The following is a 19,078-nucleotide window of genomic DNA, read 5'->3' as shown; positions in this document are numbered from 1 at the left end:
ATCTTTTGAAACTTTTGGAAGTAATTGTTTTGAATGTGACTTTGAGACTTAAGTATTTATTATTTATGCTTGTTTTACTCCTATTATCTTATTTGTTTTATTACATCTGATCATATTTTATTAATTACCCCAAAAAAAATATTGCTGTGTATCAGCACGTACTGAAAGGTTCTTCGGGAAGGAAATTATTTTATGCTAAAATGTTTATTCATCACCCGTTTTTATTTCCGTTTACATATCTTAATTATATAATATAAGTTTTGATGAGCCTCAATAATAAAAAATCCGGATTATACATCCCCCACTTGTATATATATTTGTGCTTTTAAGCCTTTCATTTTTTTTATAACAAGGTTCTCATCAGAGGTATGTCATGACTAATATATGTATGGCATTCATACATACATTTATAGTATATGCCTATACTTAAAAGTAAATAATATATCCTACATAAAATATTATGTTCAATTCATTGTATTGAATCTTTTCATTCAATCTACCCATTCACTCGTAAAAAAAAATGAAAAACAAAGCAGAAAAAATGAATAGTATTTTTTGCTTATTTATTGTCAAGAGGATTTCCCAGTTGTTTTATAATACATATATGAAATTCAGACTGGTCTATCTACAGGGTCGGGCTGCAAAACGTGGACTGTTAATTAATATTAATTTTTCCATTAATCTAAGAGGGCTTAGTGATTTTTCAAACATTCTGGTTCAGCCAGGCTGTGTGCATAAACAAACAATAATAAATATTACGTCATCTTCTCATCCTGAGTGAGCATAAAGAATCAGCCAGCGCATTTCAGATCATCTAGATAGTGAAGTTGAGGTGGTGAAGATTACAAACATTGTAAAGTGCTCCAGGAGCCTGGTTTTCAAGGTTAGTAAGCCTAAGAATGATGAGGAATACCTCTCCAGGAAAGCAGGAAGTGGGGGCCACAATTTAAAGAGCGATCCGGAGTTCCTGTTCACCTAGGAGAGGAAGATCAAGGAGAAACCCACCAAATCGATGAATCGCCTCGCCAAAGACTTCTCTGAGGTTGCTAGTTCAATTAGGAGAACCTTGTAGGACGACTTGGCATTGTATTCATACACAAGGACCCAAATTTGAAAATGAAAAAAAATATTTACGTATTTCTAAAGCAACCCTCTCGAGTCCACGTTTTGCTGCCAAACCCTGTATATGTACAATATGGTATATGCACTAGAATTGCCCTTTTTTTTTTTGTTATTTGCATGATTATTTAGACGGATTAGTCGGTAAAGACTACTGTCTCTCACCGTGGATCGAAATTTAATGATTATTTCCTTTCATGAACGGTATTTTTATCGATCACAGACTCTGGGCCTACAATTTTGAAAGTGACTATATTGGCGTGTAGAAAAGATTCTTTTAATTGATCAATATTACGATATTACCCATATTGACACTTTCAACCTCCAACCCCAACTTTGGTAGTTATTAGGGATGGGTTTTGATGGTTTTTCGAACTGAGTTAACAAGGTTACCTACATTATTAATTACAAAGAATATTTTTATAAGTATCTAAGTAATGCACCTAATTTAGTGATGAGTGATATGATCTAAGACATACTAAGGGGCCGTTGCCCAACCCACTTTTTGAAAAACCATAAGAATGAAATGTTGTGTAATAATGAAAGTTTAACATATGACGTATTTTTAGTAAAACTCCCTCCACCTCTTCACTTTTTACAGTTTCAATCCCCTCTCGTGAAGAGTAAAATTGACTGATTAAAATGAAAAAAACTACCATTACCAATTAGAAAGGGAATAACGAACTAGCTCTTGCTAAGCTGTGAAAAATGCCCAATTACAATGATTAAATAATAATGATATAGTTGGGAACAGTTGACCTATTAGGAAATGATATTGGACCTTTTTTCTCTTTAAAAAAAAAAAGAAAGATTGCGAAATACAATAAGGTTGTTAAGGATCTAACGATTATAAAAATAATAAATACTTTAATCAGACCTCAATGAAGAATAATGGAAAACTATTCTTGTCTATGAAAGATACACAATTCACTGGGACATGAGTAGTGATGAAAATTGGATGAATTTTGAGGATGTTAAAAAAAAGGAAACAGAAAATCAAACTGGTAAACCTGACTATTCGGAGGAGATCAGCTGTGACAAAGGAGGAGAGGGAGATGAAAATAAACAAGGACATTGATAAGAATTAATACCATGTACCATGTATACAACTTATTGAATCTGCTGTATCTTGTGGATATTGATGTATTTTTTTAATATGATCACTATTATATGATCAAATATTAATGAAAAGAATGTCTTTTTAAGGGACGTTTTTGAAGAACCAATAAGAGGGATAGGTCCGACACAACCTAATATTTACAAATAGACTTATTGATTATATACAAGAGGGAGTAAAGTGTCGGTGTGTAAGAAAATAAAATAAAATAAAGGGTTTGGTAATCTGGGAATTTGGAGAATGTTTAGGAGGAGAGCAGCTGAAGAACAGTATGTTGTACTAGATTAGCTAAATGCAGCTAAGGGAGAAAGACCCACTCCTTATCTAGCAAGGACATAATCAGAAATTACTCTGACGTTGACCCTCAATCCTAACCTCAGTCCAAGAATAATTTTCTCTTATAACTCCCCAACAAATCGCGAGTCTTACTCACTGACATTCAAGAACATACGCACTTTATACACAAATGTTCCCTTCTCAAGACTGAAAGAAGAGTGGTAACAGTTTTAGAAAATAAAAACTACAATATCCCGCTCGTCTAGTTTCATATTTTTTACAACTCTAGGAATAAGAAAGGTCATATACTTAATCAGCCATTTCTTTCTTTACTTACATAACGGTTGAATATTTGCACCACATGGAAAAAAGTCTATTCAGCTTTTTTCCTTCCCTTATTAAATTGTATGATTTTTGACTTTTAAATTCAATTATGATGAGTGTCTTCAAATTATACATTAAGAGCAAATAGTAGTCTTAAAAAGTCCAGAGCTAACATCTTTCGAGCAGGGACTAGTAAATGATACGTCCGTGGTTTAAAAAGAATGTCGTGAGGGGGCAAGGATTTTTGTTTGGAGTGTTGAATTAATGAAGGAGAGTTTTCATTTTATAAAAGGGCATTTTAGTTGGGAACTGGACAAGCTACATATACTACTCTGTTAAATGCGCCAGTACCTCGACATCACTATAGGACTGGTATTCCAAACAACACTAGCATGTATCAAATGGTATCATTTTGCTTCTTGTCCGGGACGATTAGAGAATAATTAATTATTATATGGGGGTATTTTTTTATATCGATTGCGTTCAAAATTAAACATCAAATTTATTTGAACCTAATGTTTTATCTACTCAGAGCTATACTACTCGATTCTGGACTCGGAACCATATCGACTCAAACCCAACTTTGACTAGGAAATAGGTAGACTTAAGCTTGATTTGGACTTGCAAAAATTGATCTCGAATAGAGTTCTGGTTATATAGATAATTTTTTGAAGGTTGACCAGTCTAATTCTTGTTCTTGTAAAAAAATAAGAATACAAAAATTAAGGAGCGCAGTAGCCAGTAACTCGAAATGAACTTTTAGGGTAGTCGTTTAGCAATTTAAAAAAATATACTTTTTAATGATAGTCTAATTTTATAAAAATGTTATTTTTTTATGGTAGTCATTTTTAATAATAGCCTACATCTCGCTATTATATGAACTTATGAACAAAACCCACTTATTTTATAGGCAATATTCAATATACCTACTACCAATATTATCATGTCTGTCTCAAAATGTACCCACCAATGTATGCACTGTTCTGAAAACTTTAAAAAACCATTTGAAAAAATATTGTAATTATTTAAAGCCTATTAAATACATAGAATATCGATTATAAAAGTGTGCTTTGGATCCCTTATACAATACATATTATATTTAATTGTTTGACATACTTTCTTTAATGAATTTAATGAAAAAGTTTTTGCTTTAATCTCACAATGCATTTTTGATATATTAAATACAAATTATTTAAGATGGAATCTAATACTTTAATTATAATAGTTGGCATTGCTCGGAGTTATTTAGCGTTGCGTTGATAAGCAGACTATCCTATAATAATTATTATTTTCTTTTTCAATATGTCGGGCTGAGTGTTAGCTACACACGCTCGTTGCTACATTGTTATTTCTTTAATCAAGTAGGCATGCTTTTATATGATACTAATAGCACACTCTCTGTAGACAAAAAAACAGACAAACTTAACTTCATAGATCATAGAGTTAGGACAGGGTTTCTCAAACTTTTTTCACTCCTGAATATACTCATTAATTAAACTATACTTTAGAATATACTGATTATATTCATATGACACAATCAGTCATTAACATGATGATATGCTGTAGATATAGCTATCCTTATTTTCCTCATTAATGTTTTAAAGAAGGTTGATTTGTTAAGCTCGATGTGGATTTGTGAAACTGCGAATATCCCTACTATTGAATAGAGAAAGTTCAATAGTTGGAGAGAGGGGTTTAATTGGGAAATTACCACTTAATTTTGTGTCTTTTTTTTCTCGTTTTAGAGAAAAGGTTGAGAGATAAAATGAAGATAAACATGTGTTAAATTATCAAATTGCAAAATTATTGAAACTGTTTTATTAGTATTTCCTATTAAGTTGTAAATATTACTAAATAAATGCCCTCTGCATATAATGACGTAATTTGCTGGCTACCAGTTAATTTTGGGTCATTTTTGTTCTTCTTACAAAACATAAAGAATAATTCTCAGTACAATGTAGCTTTTTGAGTGATTAAAAATCGACTCTTAATTTGAGTGGAGTTGATAATTTCTCAATTTGACGCAATACTATTTAAAAGACCTCAACATCTTTTTAAGGACAATTTTATTTACAGTCAAATCCAGGCAAGAGAACAATTCGTTTAAAAACAACATTTTCTCAGATACGAATCTTATAATTAGTATTACATATTTCAGTGGAACTCGATTCGTCCCGAGTATAAGTCCCGACTATAAACCTACACATAGTGACATTTTTGCTCCAGCTCAATGTTGTCACAATAAGTGGGTTAAATTAAAATTAGTATTATTCGGATAAAAAACCCGGATAAGATCAACTTTTTTCTGAAAATCTGTTTCTTTTATCCGGGTTGTATTGGATTATGGGTTTTAGTGATACAACCCACAGTTTGGGCATCTTTATTTTTTATTCTATTTGTGATTTGTGATTCTCTTGTTAAGAATTGTAGTTATTTATTGAGATAAATGTTTATATTCCTATATTTTTTTTTTGCCATTGAATAAAGTTGTCTTATAGACTGCTTAGTCCAGATTAGATGAGTCCGAATTTAATTGTACCTTGGAGACATAATCAACTAATTTTTATAAAATAAAAACCAAGACAATATACAACAAATGACTTTTTTGCCGATTTCTGTACTATGCATTCCGTTGTACGCAGGACAGAACTTCCTATGTACATAATTTAAGCCTCCATTATTGTATATTCCGTCCTGTCATAATGATGGTGTTACTTATAGATATTTATATTATTTTCTCAAGAGTTATACAATACTGCAGTTTGCTTTATCGTTACTATAGTGGTACCAGTGCACTGAAGTATTTAAAATGACACTTTAATCAAATGATTTAAAAGTAATACTCGTAACTTCATAACCTCATAAAAAAATTCGCCTGTGGATGACGTAATCCCTCTCATTTCACCCCCCCCCCACCCCCACCAACCAATACTGAAACTTATATTGGTACCAGATCCAATACGACACAACACAAGTATATCCTATAAAAGGTTTGAAAGTTGTAAAACAAGACATCTCTTTAAATGTTAAAAACCCACCATCGTACCCATGGTTTCAATTTTATTACAATTCATCATTTCTGAACATACCATGCAAAATTATTAAAATGTTTGTTCGTACTATGTACTAGCACTAATTATCTGGAGTCTTTGTTCTAAGTATACCAATATTGTCAAAATAGTATGCTGCACCATTAATACCTAAAGTTCCATACTTATATTTAAATATAGTTAATTAAAATTTTAACTTTTTTTGTCCTTCGATTCAAATGGTGTGCTCATAATTTCTTATACCTCGAGAAACATGACAATCTGTTATATATATAATAGATTTTGTGTATCGCTGTGTGTTCTTTATAGGTGCTCACGTCGTTGAACCTAGGAGGTGGAAATTTTGCAAGGGTGCCTCTTTAGATAGTCAGGCTAAAACTGGGGTGTCAGTTTTTGGAGGGGTCATATAAAGGGGATTATTCTATATCCGAAACACAAATACCGTTTTTTTGGAGATTAAGAAGACTAGATAGGGGGTTGATTTACAAATCAAAAAGTGACTGGCGTCTCAAAAAAAAAAAAAAACTATACGAATTAGGAAGTTTTCTAAATTTATTCAAAATTTAGAAAGTTTATAAGAAATAAGAAATCGGTAAAAAATGCAGTTTCGCTTTTTTATGTACAAAAAATTGGATATTGGTGGATCAAGAAAATTTTATAGAAATTTTTCTAGAAAATCGTTTGCAGATAAATACAACGAATAAAAATTTTGTTTAACTGAAATATATGTCATTTTCGGAATAATTTTTCAAATTTTTTTCTATTTTTTTTCTCATATTTTCGTCAAAAGTGATTTTTTTTATGTGGTCTTTTTTATTAACTATTACATTTTATCAATCAAATATCAAAAACAAAATACCTGGAGAAATTGCATTATTGCAATATAAATAATTATTCTAGCTTAAAATTAGCATCGAGAGATGGACCAATTCTTCCGTTCATTTTTGTTATGGCTCAATTTGAAAAAAAATATGAAAGTATTCATTTAACAATATTGGAAGCAAAAATAAAAATGATATGAGTCCATAATAGAACATACAAGAAAATAATATTGATAAATGGCCACAAATACTAACAAAACGTTAAAAGTTATAATAAGAATTACATTAATACAGAATTTCCTTACCTATAACTTATCCGAGGGACGATGATACTTTCTAAAAATATTTACAATATGTTATAAATTTTTCAGCTGACGTTCTGATTCAGAGTTTATGAACCTCAGAATCTCAGAGCCAAAGTCCACTACTTTCCATAGACTCTTGGTATTTTGATACTAAAAGCAACGTATCTGGATGTGGCATCTACTAAATGCCTTTAGAATCTTCTACTCCGATCGGCTCTCTCAAACCCCATGTTTTTGGCAATATATGCCTCGGATTTTTAATTTTTTTTAAATCCACAAAACAATACATTTTGGACATAAAATTTTAGACTCTAATATAAAATCTTGTTTTTTCAATATCTATAACATTTTATCAAATAACTTTTGTAATATTAGCAAAAATAAACCAGTTATCAAGGGTTTTTTTTCAATGTCATTATTCTCCATAACTTTTTTGTTTTTGCAAGTACGCAAAAAGTTACGGGAGATTTGTGTTCCTCTGTACAGTTCCAATAAGTTCTATTGTATACTTTTTTTTGCTAAGTTAGTACAAAAAAGTGTTTCTCTAATTTTCTTCGTCAATTTCGACTTGGCAAGTTTTTGACAAAAATAAAATAATGGAATTATCATCTAGACAATTTTTTTGACGCATATAGATTCGTATATAGCTATTTGACTTGAAGAACACAATATATCTTTTAAATATATATATATATTATAATGCTTCCCCGCGCCAAAGGGGTTTAAACATTACTTCTACATGATGTATTGGTATTTCTTTACCTTGAAGGATCTAATTGAAAGACTAATATGATACATAGTTTGTAGATATATATTTTCCAAACTCAAATTCCTTTTTTCTCTCTTTCTAGATTGTTTTTCTTAATCGAAGCAACAAATCTTACATAACTATTAAATGTTTTAATAGTTGTATGTCTTTACAGTACAAAAAACTATAATTTCCATCATTGTGATCAAAAATGAGGAAATTATTAGATTTACAAAGAAAATATTTATTTTTCGTCATTTTTTAATTTACAAGGCATTTTCTCCTATTCATAGAAGATACAAAAATAATTTTCAAAAAATATTATATCTAGATCCCGAGAAAGCTTTGATTCATAAACTTAGTGTTGTGTCAGTCCATATTTATTTGGTCCAGCCAAGTGCAGTCTTAAGCCCGGTCCTTTCAGTCCTTAGGATCGGTCATTAAGACCGTCGGTCCTTCGGAGTTTCAGCACTAATGGAACTGATTAAAAAAGAAGAAATAAAATTGAGTGACCTCATCAAGTATCAGACTTTATTAGTGTTATTGGCGATACAAAGTACACTATGTATTTTGATGTCAGGTATCGATTCCTTCGTCTCGCTTTATACGCCCTGGCTATTTCGTAATACTTTTTTTTTGATAAATAAACGAATTAATAAGTTATTGTATACTTATACAACGTTTCCAAAAGGAGATGAATACAATTTATTGTTGATTCCTCGTCGTATATTTAATATATACGAGGTATGTATATTCAAGAAGTCAGGTATTTGGTATGCTCTATTTATTTATTTTTTTATCTTAGTACACTTGCCACAAACATAGGCATACTGCTTCAGTTATACAATATGTTTAGTTTGTTTGTGGGAGGCATAACGTGATCAGTGATTTTTTGTTATTGAAAAACATGGATCAAAGAATTTCCATCAAATTTTGTGTAGCAATGAAACTAAGCGCCCAAAACACTTGAAATGTTGACAATGGCTTACAATGAAACTGTGCTGAGGTTAAAAAAACTACAAGTGGTACAAACTCTTCCAAGATGGCCAAAAAGATGCTCAAGCACGTCAAAAACAGATGAAAACGTTGAAGCAGAGAAGAAGACTGTTTTTGAAAATCGTCGTATGGTCAATAACGAGTATTATCTTGAATTACTGAGAAGCAATACAAAGAAAACGTTTTTGTGGAAACGTAGAAAAACAATTCATTCCTTTTGCATCATGATAATGTTTCTGCTCACTTATCTTTACTGGAGATATATTTTTTGGTCAAGAACAACACCACAATCATGCTTCAGTTACGGGATTTGGCCCCATGTGACTCTTTTTTTGTTCCAAAAACTGAAGAAAACTATGAAATGATGGAGATTTGCAACAATTGAGAAGATAAAAACTACATCACTGGAAAAGCTCAAGGCTATAACGAAAAGTGCTAATGATAAATGCTTTGAGGATTGGGAAAAGCGTCGACACAAGTGTATTGTATCTAGGAAGAGTACTTTGAAGGGGACATCATAAATATTGATGAATAAATAAAATATTTTTTCCCACAAAAATACAAAATAAACTTACCTATTGAACACACTTCGTATATTGACCATTTTATTATGTCTATGAAGAAATTTTGGCTCTCAAATACAAATGTATAAATACACTTTTCTTATAATATTAATAAGTATTGTGTATATATAGTGCAGTTTCGAATAAAATACTATGTTGGATCTTAATGTTACGAAATATGTAATTTATGTATATGTAACTAATTAATTTTAAAAATTCAGGATAAACAATATAACAATGATAGTTTAGAGTACATAAAAAATACATATCAGTTGGTATGATTGACTTATTTGGCTAACTACCAGATGATTTCTGGTTTCTTCTTTTTTCTGTTTCTTTTCGGAAGAAAGGTTGCATGATAAAATAAAGTTAACGACGTGTTTTAGGACAGATATACAGGACTGAACCGGACCGGACCAAGACCGAGCTGGACGTTGCAATCTTATATCTAAATAAGGATCAAGACAACACTACATAATCTATATATACTGCTTCTTTGGTGCGTCTATCATCCCAATAAGATACATTTAAAAAAAATCAAAATAAGTACTCTATAAGATGTTTATTTATTTATTTCTACTTGGTCTCTATACGATACAAAAATATCCCTAGTTCAAAAAATCCTAAAATCTTCTCTCTAGATCCCGACTTCAGGCCACAAAACAAGAAATTTCTGATTATAAAAAAAACTTTTTTATGTTTCTCAAAGTAAAAGCAATTTAAGGTACATCATCTCAATTCAAGTGTAAAATTTGTTGACTTGTATAATCATAATTAACAGAACTTATTTTTTAGCTGGAAGTTATTTTGAGACGTTGAATCCATATTTTTATCCAATGTAATTACTCTAGACAAGGTTAGTATGGATATTATGTAAATCAAAGTTAATTTGTAAAAGAAAAAGTTACAAATAGTTAAGTTAAGCTTTAAATCTAACTCATAGTTGGAATGATATACGGATCCAATATTTCATTTCTGGGTAAGTCTACTATCAATGATGCCACATACCAAATTTGAGGCATATCCGTCTTCTCGTAGAATGGCCCATATATATATTACATTCCTACTAACTTGACCCTAAGCTTATTTTAATCGTGCAACAGTATATTATTGTTTACTAATTTATTTTCTGATCTTAGAGAGTTACACTCCTATGGCCGGAGAGTCCATGAAACATCAGAGACCCCCTTTACCCACCATTCCTCCTCCGTTGAACCTCTCAGGCTCTCTCAAAACTTCTCTAACTGTCCGACGAAGGGGCCTCATTAATGACTCGAGGACAAGTCTTCTTGGAACAGAGTCGTCCGAGGACGGAAAAGGAGAAGAAGAGGAAGGTGAAGAAGGGAGTGGAGGAGGAGAGTCTCAAGGGGAAGAGTGCGGTAATGGTCGTGGACTCAGAGGAATTGTGAGGACTCACTTTATTTCAAGTGAGTCCCCAGAATGGAGCATGGTTCTTGAAAAGGCTCGTGTTCTCCTCACTCCTGGTGAGTTTGCCTCACTAAGGCTATCCATCTCAGAGTATGAGGATCGAACCATTTCTGTGGAAACATTTGCTCAGGATTTGCTTCAACTCTTGGGGGACGAGGAAAAGGTTAGGGGATGGCTCTATATAAATGGAATTCTTGATCAACTATTTTTCTCTTTTTTTCAGTCCTCCTTTTTTGCAGAGCTACGAGAACTTGTTCGTCTTCCAGATTTGCCCATTTGGGATCGTATAATCTATTCAAGATCTTACAATGAGCCATTAGGAGTGTCTTCACAGCATCTGATCCATCAAAGTGAAAGATTGTTTCCATCACAACCTTGTGAGTCACGCCCATCTTTTCTTTTCAAAGGCCACTCATCCCTTTCAAGAAATCATTTAGTAAGTCATAGATTCATTGTTTATTTAGCCCTTGCTACCCTACAAATTGCCCATTTCCTCTCCATTAATAGTAGAGATTTCGAGTATAAAAAAATAATGATCTCTTTTCCCTGATATCTCTTCTTTTTTTTACATCTAACCCTGAGACTTTTTATATATTCATAAAATATCCGACTTTTTGTAGAACAAACAGTTGGAAATCGATCTATTTCACCAATTCCCCAATAATTTATTAAAGAAAAAAAAACAAGATCCTAAATATCTTTTTCCAAAAAAAAAACAATCAAGAATCAAAATAAAATTTATTGATTTCAAAATACTAAACTTCCTTCCCCTTTCCTTCTAACGCCGCCATTCTTCTCAAAATCAAAATATGGGCTCTCCAATGCTTTAAACCAAGTGACAAAACACATTTATTAGCTTGCTTCTTCCTTTATTTGTATACTTTTCACTCGTAAGGTGTCTTTTTTATTATACCATAGTTTACGTAACTTTATCATTTTATTCTTATGACGTATGCAAATTTTTATTACTTTCGCAGAACTTACCTTTTTAATTAAACTAAAAGGGGTCATTCAAGGAGTCTGTGGAGTTAGAAGGGAAATAAAAGTGTTGCATAAATCATTAGTTCAAACAAATATTGATAAGGTGGTTTTTGTTTAAATTGATAATTTTTGTCGATATCAACAAAAAAATCGCTTTATGAGAAAAGCGAATTGTAAAACTGATTTTAAAAAAGGCATCTTCAGACAAAAGAGGCAAAATTTGAATGTTAAAAATTTTTTTACGCTTATTTATTTTATAGCCCCAAGTCGTCCTTAGGAAAATCACCCAATCATTTTGCTATGGGGCATGAACGTTGATTACTTATTTTATTTCCTTTACAAAACGATGGGCAAAATAATGCAACTCCCTGAATAATAATATGAATTATATTTGGATGAATTAAGAAAAATAATTATAATAGGAATACTATTTTGAACATATTTATTTTGTGCTCTCAAACCACATACTGTCACATCACCTCGCGGAGAATATATTTTGTATAGATTACCCATGCGTCGATGAAGAAGTTATTACTGCAATTTTACATGTTTTTGTGGGACATTCTAATGTATGTACAACATGGATTCCATTGTGGCTCATAAACAATCACGAAAAGAATGTTCTCGTTGCTGTTTTTATCATCTTTCTTTATTTATTCATTATTTGGTCTTTATTGGACAAAGAAGAATTCATTAATTTCTCTGTCTTATTTATTTAAGTGGTCTAGGATTAGGAATTCAATTTCTGCTTCCTTAGAGAGAATGTTCCATTTGAAGACTCTACAGTATGTCCAAAAATTGATGGGGGTATTAAAAATATCCGTTTTATAGTTTTAAAAAAAATATTTTTGGTCGGAAGGAAATGAAATTTGGCTAATACAATCATTAGGCAATGTTGAATTTCTCTGATGCAATAATTTTCGATGATTGCATCATACATCATTATAAAAGGGCTCAGAAAACACCACAGGATGTTAGTTGAAATTCAATATCCGAAAGGGTGAGTGAGCACTCCTTGGAGACCAGGGACAGGGCTGTTGGCATGATGGAGGGTGGATCAAGCCAAAGAGACATTACTCAAAGGTGATAGATTCCTCTGAATACCATTGAGAATTGGTGTAAGAAAAGGAAGGATAGACAAGCCCTTGCAAATCAGAAGGGTCGAGGAAGGAAGAAAAAAATTAGCAAAGTTCCCCAACTGATGATTTCAAAATCTTTGATCAAAAAGAGATAATCCACAAGGAAACTTGCAGCAAGATTGGCTTCAAAGGGCTATCCAATATCCAAGTCATCTGTCCACAACTACCTGAGGCACTCTTTGAACGCTTTGCCATACAAACCTCGTCTGCACCCCAAACTTTCAGAAAACTAAAGGAAGGCCCAGCTTCAATTCTGTCGTGAGCGAAAACATTGGACTGCAGATGACTGGAAATGTATCCTCTTCAGTGATGAAAGTCCATTTGAGCTATTTCATGCACCAAATCTCCAAACAGATCGGGGTTGGGCAAGGGATAAGGGAGATGTGGAATCCACTCCAACTATGAAATTTCCTCTGAAAATTAAGGTTTGGGTCGTTATCAGCCACCAGCCAGTGTCAGATCTTCACCTGGTTCCACGAAACCAAACTATGACGGCCGAGAACTACGTAACGGAGATCCTCAGCAAGTCTCTGATGTTAGCTTTGTCTCGTACTGAAGAAACTGGAACTTCTTTCGAAGAAGAAAATGTTGTCTGACACATCAAGAGCAATTTTCCAGCAGGATGGTGCCCCTGCTCACCACTCCAAAAAGGCACAAAAGTGGTGTTCAGACAACTTGGATTCTTTCTGGGGCAAAGGCACATTGCCTGCCAACAGTCATGATTTGTCTCCCTTTGAAAATTTCTCAGCCTTGGTTCAGAGGGAACTCAATGAAAATACGCCAGCAACTTCAGAGGATGAATTAAAAAAAAAACTGACTAAAGCTTGGAAAAAAATTTCTCCATATACTTTGAATAATCTGTATGAAGGGATGCCCAAACGCATAAAAAATATATTAAGCTTAAAGGTTGTCATATTGGGAAGTAAATAAAGTTTTTCGCCAAAAAAAAATTACTTGTTTAGGTTATTTCATGATTATTTTTTTTAAAACCACCATCAATTTTTGGACATACTATACATATACATTAAATACTTATAAACAGTGGCGTAACCAGTGGTGGTGTTGGTATATCAAGCCGACACTGAGGTTTTGAAAAATTGGAAAGGGAGAAAAAAAACAAGGTGTTACCTATAAACAAATAAATTAATGTTGTATTTTGTTGTAAGCTGTCGATTTTTCCGCTTATTTTTCCTCAATCAGTCTTCTAAACAACATTGATTGGTTGAATTCGAAGAAGATCTTGATGGCAAGCTGTATACAAATCCCAACAATTACAGTTAAATTAAGGTTGGGAAGATGAATTGGCTAACTGTTGATAACTGATTTCGTGCCTTTTTCTCCCTATATCTTTTTAGGAGAAAGGGTGAAACCAAAGAAAGAAATAGGAGATATCAATTATCATTTATTAATTATTTTAAAACCACCCCCAAAAATATCCCCCCGCATTTGCTTTCTATTGACTGTTCCTACACCGAATGGCAAGGCTTAGTTACGCCACTGTATATAAGCATATAAAATAGATCGAGCAATTTCTGTTTCTTCTTTATAGGGAGAAAAATTGTGAAAGAGGAATTATTAATTATTATTGTTATAAATGAATAGTCCTTGATGATGGACTCCATGTACATACATGCTACAAAGGAGTTTTTGCTCCCATATGACGAAGGCCTGGAGACAATTAGTATTATATGCTTACCTATATTAACTTTCTACAATTTTTTTTGCAATCAATCAAATTAAATTTAAGATCTCATCCATCTTTTTTATAGGGATTTTTTGCAACGAGCAGAGAATTGTACTCTTCACCTCTTCCATTTGATGTCTCCAGCAGATATAGGGGAAGAGGTGGATACGGAGGAGGGATTCCGTACCCGGAAGACAAAGAAGAAGAGATCTCCTTCCTCCCACGAGGAGAGTCCATTTATCAAAATACTCCTGCCCCAATTAGTCGAACTCAGGATTATATCCCACTAGTACGGAGTAGTCGACTAAGGAGAAGAAGAACTCTTCTTGAAGAAAAAGAGGAAGAATTTACTCCATGGACACGTGAGCATCGGCATCATATGTATGAGTACCATGAGATGCAAAATAATCCTTCGCATTCAAGGGCTCTTGACTCCTCTCCTTTTCGTCCTCCCTCCTCCTCTGGAGCCCAAATAAATAGACCCACAACCCTTATTGAGCACGACAATCAAATCGTATCCATTATCAAATGCTCTCCATCCCTGGGCATAGCCATTGAAGGTGGAGTCAACACTTTGCAATCCCTCCCTCGAATCATTGCCATACAACCAAATGGAGCTGCCTATCGAACAGGGGGTCTACGTGTGGGGCAGCTCATACAAGAAGTGAATGGGATAAACCTCACGGGTAAGAAGAAGGTTTTTTTATTCATCAAATGATGAGTTAATTATCTTTATAGGTTTGCCTCATGAGACCGTGGCACGGATCATTGCAGAGTGCTACGCCAAACGGAACGAGTCTCATCTGTCCCTCCTTGTCAAGAATATGAAACCCACTCCAGCCGAAATGAGACGATCTTACAAAGGTCAGAGCAACGCAACATAGTACCTATTGTATATATGTCGATGATGTGATCCAGAGTAAGATCTTTGGATTAGAGCCAATCCATTTCCTTCTTCTATGTACCTACAAATATGTATATTTGTTATATCATAATTAGACTTTTAGGCTTTCCAATCAAATTAACTAATATATAATTATCATACATACATACTCATATCTAAATACTAATTAATTAAAGAATATATTCATGCAACTTAATAAATAAATATTTGCTCTATTTATTATCTGGAAAAATAAAAATAAAACAATTATTAGATATACGTAGGAATTCCTATACTATATTAGTAGTCCGCTCTCTATTATTCTTCATTTTAACTAATGCAATAATAATAACGGTGTACTCGAAAGTACAAATGAATGTATGTACTATGTTCATACCATGGAATATGGATATGGTACACAAGAGAAAATATTTTTCTGTAGCCTATACAGCAGTCGTCATTTTTCTTTTATATAGCTTCAGGAGCATCCACAGGGTGTGGGCTGGAGGGCTGTATCCCTACCCCTAAAAACAACGAATTTTTGCTTTAACAAGAAAATTTTATTCTATTTTCTTTCCAAAAAATATAATTTTCTGTGAATAGCTATGGACTTTTGAAATTTTTATCCAAAAAACTATATATATATTTTTTTTTATGCCTCTGCTTGTTTGTTTCTTAGTCACAAGTAATACACCAAAAGTTACAAATAGATTTTAATCAAACTTAATACGAAGATTACATATAATCACAGTAAAAGAGCATTAAATTTTGAGGGTTCAAGGTCATACAAAACTAAAAATACATAATTGGCCATAGCTTTTGAACAAATTAAATTACATAACTTAATTTGATTTAGGAAAAGCTTTTATGCTATACCGAGTGCCCATTCTAGAGTTTTTTTTTCTCTTGAAATTGATTAAAGCGTGACAGTACATGGGACGCCATTGAAATACGCAATTGATTTTGATTGTAGCAGTATTGGAATATCAGAAATCACAAGGACATAAGTAAAACGCCTCACTGCAAAAGTAACTCAAGGATAACAACTAAGGCGATAAGTCTTCGAACCTACGAATACCTAAGAAATTAAAATTCGCTCCAAACAAACTTTTAAATTTTTTTTCAAAAAATGTATTTGCTTAAAAATCAAAGACAAAATTTATCTAAGTCAATTTTGAGCATATTTTGACGCAATTTTTCTGATTGTTGAAAAATACTTTAAACAACAAAAGCTCAGAATTAGGTAGGGTATGAAAAAGTCATCATGAAAATATTCCATATTTCTTTAAATTAAAAATTTTATAGTCGTCCATTTCTGCGAATACAAAACGTTTAGGTGGAACTCAAGCATGTGCTATCACTACATGTTTCAATCCAGTGCATTTTTCATACCCATCGCTTCCCTAAGGATCCGCTCATACTACAAGAAAGGGTGCAAAGATGCAGTCAATCCAAATAAAGCTTTGTGAGCGATATTTTTCTCCAGAATATTATCTGAGAGATCTCAAAAATGAGGTACTCGGTCTTCCACTTGTCAAAAGACATCATAAGGGTCTTAGTCCTTCCTTTAATATACCTAATCATGCATTAAAAATAGACTCTGCAATCAAACATGCACGGGAAGGACGTCATAAAAAACCTCCAAAGCACCATGGTAGTTAGTTGTAATGTAGTTACTATGCCGGAAGAGGATAGCAATAACCCTTGTGGTAAACTTATAAGCTCTGATCAAATAGAGTTAGATGTAAATTTGTTAAATAAAGAAAAGGAAACACTTTACTGGAATCAAAAATTTCGTCTTCTTAAAACCTTTCATAAGAAATTGAAACGATCCTACACACAATTACACCAGGACTTGAGGTAATATTAACCAAAAATAAACTATTATTTTTGAATTAAATCAAAATGATGTCCTTTAGGATCGCGAAAAAAAAAATTAGAAGACTGGAATAAAATAAGGATAAAACTGAAAAGATTAAAAAGTTTCTCCAAATTAATCATACTGATGCAGTGGTTAATAAAATTATGACCCCCAATTCACAATATTGTGCGTCATATGATAAAAATGATGCAACTACGGATCTCGTACTTAGGCAAGTATTATTTTATGTTTGAAAAGTGGTTTTATGATAATGTAAACAATATAGTTTAGGTCCATAAGAAATCGGGCTTTTGAGTACCTAAGTCAAAAAAATTATTGCCTTTACAAAGTAAAAGAACCCAAGAAAGATGATTGCAAGACTTTAGTGTTGTTATATAGACCTTGGACTAAACCTTATTTTTTTTTATCTCTGTGAGAATCCTAGATTTTTATATTGACTGGCAAGTAAAACAAGTCATTCGAGTAATGACAAAACCGTATAATTATGTTCACACATATTAGGAACCCTACTTATATATACCTAATATTTCGAATTATATTATTAATCATTTAAATAACACCAGAATTTAGTAAAACTTGTCTATAGACAACATAATAATAATTAGTAATATGTTCCTCCTAAAATCATAATGAAAAAACATACTAAGAGAAGGAAGGAAGAAGGGAATTAGCGAGTTAGGCTAATCCTCTTCTTCCCCATTTTAATTTATATTCAATATACATTCTCCCTTCTTACGTTTGTACAATAATTCGTTTTTTGTATTTCTAATTTTTTTGGTGCATTTTCGAATCTACACCCCTACGTTCCCATCGAATTTCAAGGAGAAATAAATAGATAAAGGCCATTAAAAAGGTTAAGGCCGATTATACTTATCCCTCAAATATAAAAAAACCTCTAATGCTTAATTCTTTAAAAAAGTAATAGAAGTGGCCTCTCTACATCATTAGAAATGTTAATTATATATATACATATAGTAGTTTTATTTCATAGCCTTTTCTATGGAGGCATTTTAGAAAAACGATATCCTCAAAATTAATAACAAATTTGGAGAGCAATCAATCTATATTTGCGACTGCCACTCCTTAGATAATGGAGGTATAAGACTTAACAAGTATAATATCAAAGAAGAATGCAAATTCGGCCATATTCTAAGTAACATGGCAAACATCTGAATTCATGAGAAATTTTGACGGGGAAAAGATTAATAATGTTTGCAAAAGTAATAAGCGCAAAAACTTTTATAAGAAAGATCGTACTAATGATCAAAGAAACATATCAAAATTGAATAATACATTATTAATATTTTTTAGTAATTATTAAATATAAGTCTAATATTATTTATTTTATAAAATATTTTCTTATAAGGTTATTTTCTCATGTTTTTTTCCCCAGTTATTTATATTTGTTTATTTATGACAAATACCTATCGACCTTATTCTTAATCTCATTTCGCAAAAAGTTACCAAAAAAAATTATATGCTTTATCTAATGCGCGTAGCTTTGTTTATTATGACGACTAATGTATTGATTTATCTTTCCTGTTCCATCTCATGTAAGTGTATTCATAGGTTAATAACTACCAAAAAAAGTAATTAAATTGATTCAAAAATTTACCAAATTATCTCTTTTCTACCCTTTTGAATCAAAAAATGTGACTTGCCTACTTTTTTGAAGAAAAGGAGAAATGGAGGGATGGACTAAAGCATTCAAACAAAGTGGCAAAGCGTGCCTGTTAGCTTGAGTAGATTCCTTGAAGTACAA

At 32.3% G+C, this 19,078-nt stretch overlaps 1 protein-coding gene across 3 annotated transcripts in view; it reads left to right on the top strand.

Annotated features, from left to right (window-relative positions):
- The window catches only part of LOC121131777 (uncharacterized), a 34,094-nt gene extending 18,435 nt beyond the window's left edge, over positions 1-15,659 (top strand). The window contains exons 2-8 of one of the 3 annotated variants that reach the window (XM_071894031.1): positions 9,670-9,818; positions 9,961-10,043; positions 10,115-10,175; positions 10,459-10,910; positions 10,971-11,183; positions 14,637-15,237; positions 15,290-15,659. In XM_071894031.1, the coding sequence (XP_071750132.1) occupies positions 10,473-10,910; positions 10,971-11,183; positions 14,637-15,237; positions 15,290-15,435 (1,398 nt within the window). In that variant the 5' untranslated portion in view covers positions 9,670-9,818; positions 9,961-10,043; positions 10,115-10,175; positions 10,459-10,472 and the 3' untranslated portion in view covers positions 15,436-15,659. Of the gene's footprint in view, positions 1-8,965; positions 10,044-10,114; positions 10,176-10,458; positions 10,911-10,970; positions 11,184-14,636; positions 15,238-15,289 lie in introns of those variants that run through there. The other 2 variants (XM_071894032.1, XM_040727156.2) reach the window with 2 other exon arrangements.
- The last annotated feature ends 3,419 nt before the right edge of the window (positions 15,660-19,078 follow it).

The sequence above is a fragment of the Lepeophtheirus salmonis genome, chromosome 1 (assembly GCF_016086655.4).
Source record: "Lepeophtheirus salmonis chromosome 1, UVic_Lsal_1.4, whole genome shotgun sequence".
In the NCBI taxonomy this organism is placed as follows: Eukaryota; Metazoa; Arthropoda; class Copepoda; order Siphonostomatoida; family Caligidae; genus Lepeophtheirus; species Lepeophtheirus salmonis.
Note: the sequence above shows the minus strand (reverse complement) of the source record. Positions and strands in the feature narration are given on the sequence as shown.